This window comes from Stomoxys calcitrans, chromosome 1 (assembly GCF_963082655.1).
Source record: "Stomoxys calcitrans chromosome 1, idStoCalc2.1, whole genome shotgun sequence".
Lineage (NCBI taxonomy): Eukaryota > Metazoa > Arthropoda > Insecta > Diptera > Muscidae > Stomoxys > Stomoxys calcitrans.
Genome location: NC_081552.1, coordinates 191,775,092 through 191,786,733, shown reverse-complemented (window position 1 = coordinate 191,786,733; position 11,642 = coordinate 191,775,092). Strand labels below are relative to the sequence as shown.

Here is an 11,642-nt window from a genome sequence, read left to right as displayed (position 1 = left end):
AAATTTCAACCCTACAAAGAATTATATTTCGGATCGTCGTAAAATTCTAAGACGATTTAACGATGTTGTAATCACTCTAGAGCCTTCAAAAATTGAGATATTGGGCTGAAATTTGACACAGATACGTCTTTTTAATACATGCTGGTTAAGTTCTTGAACGGGCCAAATCGGATATAGCTGCTATATAGATCGATTTTCCTATAAAGGGTCGAATGCCCATAAAAACTTTATTTTTCATCCGATTTTGCTGAAATTTGAAACAGTGAGTAGTTTAAGGCTTCCCGAAAATTGAGCCAATATATCAGATCGCACTATATCGCCATATAGACCGATCACCCGATAAAAGGTCTGAAGACCAAAAAAGCTTTATTTATTACCCGAGTTCGCTGAAATTTGCAACAGGGGATTATTTTAAGCCTCCCGACATCTAAATGTGGATTAGATCGGTCCATATTTAGATATAGCTACCATATAGACCGATCTCCCGATAAAGGGTCTAAAGACCATTAAAAGCTTTATTTATTACCCGATTTCGCTGAAATTTGCAACAGTGGGTTATTTTAAGTCTCCCGACATCTGACGTAAATATGGTTCAGATCGGACTATATTTAGATATAGCTGTCATATAAACTGATCTCCCGATAAAAGGTCTGAAGCCCATAAAAGCTTTATTTATTACCCGATTTCGGTGAAGTTTAAAACAGTGGATTATGTTAAGCCCCCCAACATCCGACCCAAATATGGTACAAATCGGACAATATTTAGACACAGCTGCCATATAGACCGATCTACCGATAAAGGGTCTGCAGCCCATAAAAGCTTTATTTTTGAACCGATTTCAATGTCCGTGCCGAATTTGGGTGCTTAAGTTATCCAATTTTCATTGGATGGTGACGAAATGGGATTTACATATATACTCGAGGTGGTGGGTGTCCAAAGTTCGGCCCGGCCGAACTTAATGCATTTTTACTTGTTATCGTTCTATAGGTGAACTTGTTTAACATTTTAGCTCACTACCTTTAACGGATATTAAAGTTAGGTGACACCGCGAGGAGGTTTGTTTCCCCATTTGAGATGAAGGAAGACCAAAATAAGTTTGAATTTTGCCAAGTAAAAAAAAAAATCTCCCGGCCACCCTAGTACCTTATCCAGATCTCTCACAAACTGCACTAACTCCGTCTCAGGCCACCAGATATGAGGACCATAGGTCAGCACCGTTCGCACCACCGTCGAATACACTCAGTGCATCAATCTAGGCCGCAGATCTCATTTACTACCAGGCAGCACCTGGCACGAATAGAAAGCCTCGAAGGCCTTCTTTACCCCACACTCAACCAAATTAAATTGTTATTCAAAACAGCAAACATTTTTTCCTAAAATAGCAGTTTTTGTCTGCTGAAAATGGGAAAGCATAGTTTACTGATGTTACAGCAAACATAGTTTTGTTTGTTTACAATAACTCAAAAACAGAAATTTGGTATCCTTATTTAGGGTGGGATATCTTGGGGGGCCGCGCCACCTCCAAAACCCGCCAAATGGAAATATAAACCAATAATGACAATATGTGGCTCAAATGATAGATATTTGAGACTAGATCACGAATCTGATATATGGGCATCCACCTCACCCCCAAAAATATATTTACCGACCACAGCAATGTAAAGCTCAAATGAAAGGTATTTGGGAGTAGAGCACGAAAATCATATCCACATTGGGGCAAAATATCTGAAAGGCCGTACTAGCACCCCAAAACAGGACTTATTTCCTGCCAGTGTCAGTATAGGGCTCAGATAAATTAAGAGAAAGAAGGCGCAGCGGAGCGGGCCCTGTCCAGCTAGTGCAGAGTAAAATTATGCCCTTCAACAAAATTTCTTTTGTAAAAATTTTTAGTAGAATCCATGGTGGTGGGTTCCCAAGATTTACTTGTTTTCACTTTACTTTTGCACATAACTCACGTCTGGGGTAGATGCCAGCATCTAGGGGTAGATGCCAGCATCTAGGGGTAGATGCCAGCATCTAGGGGTAGATGCCAGCATCTAGGGATAGATGCCAGCATCTAGGGGTAGATGCCATCATGGGTGACCAAATCCTCCATATCATTCTCCTTTGCAAGACCCAATAGCCCTAATTCTTGACTCGCACGACCACACCAGCGAAATTTTGTGTTCAACCTATTAAAACTATGCGAAATAATTCGCAATGACAAATGATGGATTGGTGTGAAAACTCATTGTAATCAGTTGACTGCAGTACTTAAGGCCATTCCGCATACCTAACTCCTGTTTGTTTTTGCTATGCTGCCCCAAGCGTTTAAATTACCTTAAAGTGCTGTTGATAATTCTGGTTCTAGTAGAAACACTTAGAAAATCTATTGGCTACAACCAAGTAGCCTAGGGGGAAACTAATCGACTCAGAGCGTACAATAGCTACCCAAACAACTTAAATTGGAAAAAATATGAAAACAAGTTTTGCTTTGTTAGCAGCAAATATTTATGCATGCGAGTTTATTGGAAAAAAACAACATCAAATAACACCGAAATCGCCCTTAAACACCACATGAAAGGCTGCCAGTATCATCCAGTAAAGACAATTAGGCACGTACACATTTGGGTCTTTTGGTGGAGCGATCACTTTCACACTTCTCAAACGAGCTGCATTTGACATTGCCACAGTATGAGCCGCTGGAACCGGCTGGGGGAAGAAGAAATATGATCTCATTGGAATTTGGGTCATTTACATGTGGTTCAGCACCCTCAGGGTCACTTACAGTTCTTGCTGAATGGTGAAGTGTCACGGCTGCCAGAGTTACTTAATTGGTTGGGTTGGACACAGGAGCGAGTGTTGCACAAATTGGGACAACATTTGCCACCAATGGCACTGCATTCGGTGTCTTGCAAGCATTTGGGTGTGCACGTTTGAACCTTGGTCGATGAAGGACAATCTGCCAATAGTTGTTTGGAATTTCAGAACTCAACACACTGCAAAGCCTTTACTTACCTCCAGCGGCCAAAGTCATAACCACCAGGGTTAGGGCGAAAAGGGACAAAATTAAAGTTTTGTTTGCTGCAATTCGAAAAAATTAAATAAGTTTGCAAAAACTTGACGCACATAGATAGCGTTTGAAACTTTTGTCTATATACCGACCCATATTCTTGTGCATTGTAGTTTAACTTGAGCTGTTGTTGACACCTCCAATATTTAAATGTGACTGAGCTTGAGAGTCTTGGCTTTTGTTTAAGGCAAGAGGTCTCAAATGATCACCCATGTTAATGGTGTGTTGATGTCATGACTTTGAAACAAAAAGAGAGAATGTTAACAACCAAACCAAAAGTGTTGCCAGATTTATGATTGTTTTCATTCATTGACAGATTGAGATCTAGTCTATTACATAACAAGTGAAAGCGTGCTAAGTTCGGCCGGGCCGAATCTTGGGAATCCTCCCCCCTCCCCCTTACCCCAATTTTCAAAAACGCCAGATCTCGGGTGCACCGATTTAAGCAAAATTTTGTATGCCACCTTATGGTATCTCAAAAACTCGAAATTGGCATAAAATTTTGGGGTCAAATAACCTGGGGTGACGCCCCATCCTAAAACCCACCCGAACGGACATGTTTACCGATCGGGACAATATGGGTATCAAATGAAAGATATTTAAGAGTAGAGTACCAACTCGGTATACAAATTTCACCCTAAGTGTTCGGGGGGGTCCCCCACCCTCAAAAAACCCCCCCCAAACAGGACTCTTTCACCGCTTTGGGCAATATGGGTATCAAATGAAAGGTATTTAAAAGTAGAATACAAATCTGACATAAAAGTTTATTTTTGGTGTCTGAGACGCCCACCCCTCGACCACCCCCCAAAAACCCCAGCAGGACATATTCAACGAGTGGGACAATATGGGTATCAAATGAAAGGTATATATAAGTAGAGTACAAACTTGGCATAAAATTGGCATCCTTATTGTCGGGGACAACAGGACACTTTACCACTTTGGTCAATATGGGTATCAAATAAAAGGTATTTCAAAGTACAAATTTGATATCAAAATTTTTTGGTTTTTGAGGTGCACCCACCTCCCAAAAACCCCTCAAAAGGGCATATTTACCGGTTGGGACAATATGGTTGGAAGTTGGGTACACATCTGTTATATGAATTTGGACCAAGGTATCTACAGGCCTCTCCAAACTCAAAAATTCCTAAAATTCGAATCTAATGTTGATATAAGGATTTAAGTCACGTCTTGACATTAAAGGACTCAAATAATTAGTCTTTTTGGTCTTAGCGTCGGGGGGACCGACCTACTCCTCCCAATAAAAACAACACCAAAGTGTTATGAAGGACAACCGAAAACATATTGTACTTAAACGTAAAGGGAGTGCCAGAGGGTAATAGCCCTCCCCCTGTCCCACCCAAAAAAGAGCAATTAAAGGTCTTTAAATTGGGATCTTAAAATTGGGATAAACGCAGGAGGAGCTGCGGATCTTTACAAATGTGGTAACCCAAGTGGTAGCTTTGAAATATAATTTCGAATGTAGATAGCCAATACAAAAAAAAATAAATGTTGATCCGAAAGAGACGCATAGCCCTAAATATCTTGATCGCCAACTTCAAAATGCTTGACATTATAGGGCAAAAAAATAATTGTGCTGGTATTATTTAAGGGTCCGCTCCTCAATTATCTCCCCACAAGGACAGGAGACGCCCTTAAAGAGTAGTCGTTGCACAGTGGGATGGAATCGAAAAAAAAAAACTAGTAAAAAAGATGCTATATGAGAACGAATAGAGATAACTCCTTGAAATTTGAAATGGTTAGAGCTAGGGTTTTATCGAGATCTTGTGCAAAATTTCAGGTGGTTCGTGGTCCTCTTGCCAGAGTCCTAAGTTGGGCACCGTGGCATTTCGAAAAATTGCTCGGGCTGCCAAATCTTCATTTGTGGGCCGATTTACAAAATTATTCTTTTCTGGTTAATGCTCAAGAAAACCTCCTCGAGTGCTCAAAATTTAAAAATGCAGCCCCCATTCGGGCTTATGTTTTTTTTTTTTTTTTTTTTAAATGCCGAAATGGGTATTTTGGGGATTTTTGTAGAAAAATTAGGGCAGAATTTATTTTTTGTTTTTTAAGGACACTTTAATCTGCAAAATTCAAAAAGAGTTATTAAGATATCTTTATTCGTTATCAGCACCCATGGGTGGCGTTAGGAATGGCGAGAAAAATACGATCTAAAACTGCCCAGAAGCTGGAAATTGAAAAGCTGCAAACGCAACAGATGGCAACGACTCCACTCGATTGACAAAATTTAATAAAAACACCCTTTATCCCGATGATATAACGGTGCAGTGGCAAACGACTGCCCATTGCAAGGAAAATGTCGCGTTCCCAAGAAACCCATGGAATGACAAAGAATGAAGTCTGGAAAATTCAACCGATGGCTTTGAGGCTTTCACATCCTTTTGCAGAGACAAAGAAGGAAATCTGATTACTGATACAGATAGTGTGCTTGGGATATGGAAAGAGTATTTTTCCCAGCTTCTAGTGTCTGAGAATGGCCGCAGATGCAATCCCTGATGATTGAATATAATGTTTACATTCTAATTAGAATGAGGTCCAAGTAGCAGTGACCACACTGAAGAACAACAAGGCAGCAGAAGCCGATGGATTGCCAGCTGGACTATTTAAGACCGGAGGCTACAAGCTAAGAAGGCGTATGCATCAGATCGTCAGCACAGCGTATGCATCAGATCGTCAACACATACCCGATGATTGAAACCTCAGCATACAACATCCCGTACACAAGAAATGAGACAATATGGCATGTGCCAGCTATAGATACATAAGCCTGCTCCCCATCGTATACAAGATACGATCGAGCGAACTCTCTGAAAGATTAAGGTCTAAAGTCAATGAAAGAATTGGGCTCTATTTTTGAAAAATGTTACAAGGCATGCTACCTCACAAATGTCGTCAGCATTAGGAGAGGATAACCACCGCTGAAAATTGTTTCTGATATCGTCACCAGGATTCAAAATCAGGCTTTCAGCGTCATAAGCGAACATGCTAACCTCTGGGCTACGGTGGTTTCCATGTCTTTAACAAGTAAAAGCGTGCTAAATTCGGGCCGGGCCGAATCATGGGAACACGCCAACATGGATTCTGTTAAAATATGGGAGCTATATGTGGTTATGGGCCGAATTGTATCGTACTTAGCGCAGAACACTATATGCAGAACACTATCAGCCAAATCGGACAAAAATCGCGGTTTTTAAGGGCTCAAGAAGTCAGATCGGGAGATCGGTTTATATGGGAGTTAAATCATGTTTTTGACCGAATTGGACCGTACTTTGCACAGTTGTTGCGAGTCATAACAGAACACTATGTACAAAATTTCAGCCAAATCGCACAAAAATTGCGGCTTTCAGGGGCTCAAGAAGTCAAATCGGGAGATGGGTTTATATGGGACCGTACTTGGCACGGTTGTTGGAAGTCATAACAGAACACTATGTGCAAATCGGATAGAAATTGAGGCTTCCAGGGGCAGATCGATTTATATGAGAGCTTTATTATGTTCCTGACCGATTTGGAGCGTACTTCGCACTGTTGTTGGAAGTCATAACGGAACACAATGTGGAAAATTTCAGTTAAATGGGATGAAAATTGAGGCTTCCAGGGACTCAAGAAGTCAAATCGGGAGATCGGCTTTTACGGGAGCTATATACAAATCTGACCGATATGGCCCATTTGCAATCCCCAAAGACCTACATTAATATAAAGTATCTGGGCAAAATTTCAAGCAGCTAGCTCTACGCGTTCGACCGCTATCGTGATTTCGACAGACTGACGGACGGACGGACATGGCTAGTTCGATTCAGAATGTCGAGACGATCAAGAATATATATACTTTATGGGGTCTTTCATTCTATGGTGGTGTTTATATTTTGGTCATAGGCAAGCTTAGTTCGAAGATGGGATATATCGAATCTTGATATAGACCGATCTCCCGAATAAGTTCTGGGCCCATAAAAGGAACATTTATTAACCGATTTTGCTGCAATTTGGAATAATGAGATGTGTTAGGCCCCTCCCAGTTCGTATCGAGTGTGATGTACATCGGACTATATTTGAATATAGTTGCCATGTATTCCGATCTCCCGATATAAGTTCTTGGGCCCATAAAAGGTGTTGGTCTATATTTGTATATTGCTGTCATATAGACCGATCTCCCGATTTAAGGTGTTGGGCTCATAAAAGGCACACTTCGAAATCCTATTTCGATAAAATTTGGTACAGTGACCTACGTTAGACTTTTAGACATCCAGTCTCTATATGGTTCAGATGGGTCTATATTTGGATATAGCTGCCATATAGACCGATCTCCCGATTTTAGTGCTTGGGCCCATAAGCCCGCATTTATTATCCGATTTTGCTGAAATTTGGTACAGTACGCGAGGATCTTTGACATTGCTGTTCAATATGGCCCCGATCATTCTATATTTGGAAAAAGCTGCCATATATACCGATTAAAGGCGTTGAGCCTATAAAAGCAGCGTTTATTACCCGATTTCGTTGAAATTTGGCACAGTGAGCTGGGTAAGGCCTTTCGGCGTCCGCGTTCAATATAGTATTGATTGGTTTATTTTTGAATATAGCTGTCATATAGACCGATTTTGCAATTTAAGGTCTTTGACCCATAAAAGGCGTATTTATTATTCGATTTCGCTAATATTTGGCACATTAAGCTGCGTTAGGTTCTTTGACATCATTGTCCAATATGAATCCGATCTTTCTATAATCGGATATTGGTACGGTATGTATGGCATACAGTTCTACCGATTTTAGACCTTTAGCCCAGCGTTTAAGACCCATTTTTGCTGAAATTTGGTATAAAGATCTGTGTTAAGCTCACTGACATCCGTGTTCAATATAGTCCCGTTCGGTCCATATCTGCATATATATCTGCGATGAAGACCGACATTTCGATTTAAGTTCTTGGGCGCACAAAAGGCGCATTTATTATCCAAATTCGCTGAAATTTTGCCCAGCGGCTTATGTAAAGCTTTTCAACATCTGGGCTTCAGATGGGTTTATAATTGGATATAGCTGTCATATAGACTGACTTCGCAATCTAGGTTCTTGCGACCATAAAATGAGCATTTATTATCTGATTTCATTGAAATTTGGTACAGTGAGATGTGTTGGGCTCTTCAAAATCCGTGTTCAATATGGCCCCGATCGGTCTAGATTTGGATATAGCTGTCATATAGACCGATCATGCGATTTACGATCTTGGACCATTAAAAGGCGCATTTATTATCCGAATTCGCTGAAATTTGACACAGTGGCCTATGTTAGGATTTTCAACATGTGGGCTCTCTATGATTCAGATGGCTTAATAACTGGATATAGCTGTCATATAGATCGTTTTACCGATTTAAGGTATTGGGCCCATAAAAGGCGCATTCATTATCTAATTTAACAGTGAACTGTGTTGGACTCCTCGACATTCATGTTTAATATGGTCCCGATTGGTGTATATTTGGATATTGCTGTTATATAGTCCGATCTATAGATTTAAGTCCTTGGGTCCACAAAAGCCGCATTTATAAACCGATTTCGTACAATTGGTACAATAAGTTTTAAATAAAGTTTCATTAGACCCCTATATATAATTTCCGAAGTTGGAACTATATTAAGATATATAGCTGCCATATAGACCACTAGTCTGTTTTACCGTCTTAAACAGTAAAATGTCCTTGCCGAGTTTGGGCCAAATCGGAGCATATGCCGTTATAGTTGCTATGGGTTCATAACTGATGCATTCTTATATCCACCATCATAGGATGGTCATAGTCATTCCGTTTGTAACACCTCGAAATATTCGTCTAAGGCCGCATTAAGTATATATATTCTTGATCGTCTCGACCTTCTGAGTAGATCTAGCCATGTCCGTCCGAAATCACAATAGCGGTCGAACACGTAGAACTAACCGCTTGAAATTTTGCACAGATACTTAATATGGATGTAGGTCCTTGGGTATAGCAAATGGGCTTTATCGGTTTAGATTTAGATATAGCTCCCATATAAACCAACCACCCGATTTGACTTCTTGAGCCTCTGGAAGCCGCAATTTTTGTCCGATTTAACTGAAATTTTGCATGTGGTATTCCGTTCTGACTTCCAACAACCATGACATGTACGGAACGAATAGGTCTATAACCTGATATAGCTACCACATAAACCGATCTGTCGATTTGGCTAAATTTTTGCATGAGGTGTTCTGTTATGAGTTCCAACAACCGTGGCATGTAAGTTCCAAATCGATCTATATCCTGATACAGCTCCCATATAAAACGATCTCCCGATTTGACTTCTTGAGCCCTTACAAGCCGTAATTTTTGTTTCTTTTGCATAAATTTTTAGCAGAACACATGGTGGTGGGTTCCCAAGATTCGGCTCCGCCCGACTGCTGCCTTACTGGTTGCTTGTTTTACTTCAATATTGGCAACTCTGATTTTCTCTATTCATTCAACTATTCTCAGTTCATTATTAAAATGACTTCATTTTGATGGTTTAATTGATTGTTTTATATCTGATGCCTTTTGGCCTCCTACACTTTAAGATGCATTACAATCTTTTCAAAAAAATATCGTTAAAAGCAATAACCACAATTAAAGAAATTCGTTCTGCTAATAAACAACCGGCCGTATTTCGTGTTAAAAAGAAATCGTGACACTTCAATAGCGGAAGGTGTAAAACTTTTGATTGATATGAAAAGGTAATGCAAAATTGATTCGTTCATCAAAGATGGAGGGGGGGGGGGGGGGGGGGGGGGGAGAGGAGGAGTAGTCTACTTTTCAATGTTCAATGCATAGTTAATAAATTCAGATATACACAATAATTAATTCAATGAATGATATAAGACATTAGGGTGGTAACAAAAAAAACTTTTAAGGTCGTTAGAAAAACTAAGAATGTTGATGTTTGTATACAAAATCTATTGTGAAGAAAGTGTAATAATTTGATGGGGACAAGGGCTAATAGAGAGCAAAGAACCATAATCGGAAGATCGGTTTATATAGGAGCTGTATCAGGCTATAGATCCATTCGGACCATATTCGACGTGTGTGTTGAAGGTCATGAGAAAATCCGTCGTACAAAATTTCAGCCAAATCGGATAAGAATTGCGCCCTCTAGTGGCACAAGTAGTCAAGATACAAGAACGGTTTATATGACAGCTATATCATCTTATAGACTGATTTGAACTATACACAGCAAAGCTCTTGGAAGTCATCACAAAACACTTCATGCAAAATTTCAGCCAAATCGGATGAGAATTGCGCCCTCTAGTGGCTCAAGAAGTCAAAATCCCAGATCGGTTTATATAACAGCTATGTCAGGTTATGTAACAATTTGAACCATACTTGACACAGTTGTTGAAATTCATAACAAAACACCTCATGGAAAATTTCAGCCAAATCGGAGGAGAACTGCGCCCTCTAGTGGCTCAAGAAGTCAAGATTCAAAATGGGTTTATATGACAGCTATATCATCTTATAGACTGATTTGAGCCATACACAGCACAGCTGTTGGAAGTCATAAGAAAACACTTGGTGCAAAATTTCAGCCAAATCGGATGAGAATTGCGACCTCTAGAGGTCTAAGAAATCAAGATCCCAGATCGGTTTGTATGGGAGCTATATCAGGTTATGTACCGATTTAAACCGTACTTAACACAGTTGTTGGAAGTCATCACAAAACACTTTATGCAAAATTTCAGCCATATCGGATAAGAATTGCGCCCTCTAGGTGCTCAAGAAGTCAAAACATGGACTTTACGCGTTCGACCGCTATCGTGATTTCGACACACGGACGAACATAGCTAGATCGATTTAAAATGTCTTGCTGATCTAGAATATATGTATTTTATGGGTTCTTAGACGAATATTTCGAGGTGTTACAAAAGGAATGACGAAATTAGCATACCCCCATCCTATGGTGGAGGTTATAAAAAAAATGTTTTAAATAAAGTGATCTTTCATTCATAAGGTTGCAGTCAATTGGAAATGACAGCCTAAAATATGATTACTAATTATTCAAAATTGTGTGTGTCTTAGCACAACTAAAAATTGGAAAAAACCAGTAAGGAAAGGCAAAAGTGGGGCGGTGCCGACTATATAATACCCTACACCATCTAGCGTATGTAGAACTTTTTTTTATGTAGAAATTTTCTCGAAATCTAGTCAGACTTTTACTTGGATACCAATTGAAAAAGCAATTTAGAACCTTGTAAGATTTTCCTACCATAGGACAAAAGATTTGGATTTCCACATCTTTAAAAGGCCATATGGGATAAAAGGTTATGTGGGAGTTCTATCGAAGCCTGTGCCAATTTTAATGACACATACTGGGTCGTCAAATAGAGCATCTCACGCCCTAGATTGTAGAGATGCGACCAAAATTTTGGTTTTTACTGCCTTAAAAGTCCATATCGGATGAAATATACACATTGGAGCTATATCTAAATTAGGACTGATTTTAATGAAATTTTGCGCACGTATTGGAACGTCAATTTAAACGTCTCATGTAAAATCTGGAGAAAATTGAAGATTCTACAGCCTTAAAAGGCCATATCGGATGAAAGATATGT

At 39.7% G+C, this 11,642-nt stretch overlaps 1 protein-coding gene across 1 annotated transcript; it reads right to left on the bottom strand.

The window, feature by feature from the left end:
- Positions 1–2,466: 2,466 nt before the first annotated feature.
- On the bottom strand, positions 2,467–3,253 carry LOC106089548 (waprin-like protein). The gene is made up of 4 exons (XM_013255395.2): positions 3,145–3,253; positions 2,998–3,063; positions 2,768–2,941; positions 2,467–2,691 (listed from the first exon to the last, which is right to left on the bottom strand). The coding sequence occupies exons 1-4, from the start codon at positions 3,158–3,160 to the stop codon at positions 2,591–2,593; spliced, it is 357 nt and encodes a 118-aa protein (XP_013110849.2). The 5' UTR covers positions 3,161–3,253; the 3' UTR covers positions 2,467–2,590.
- Between the last annotated feature and the right edge of the window lie 8,389 nt (positions 3,254–11,642).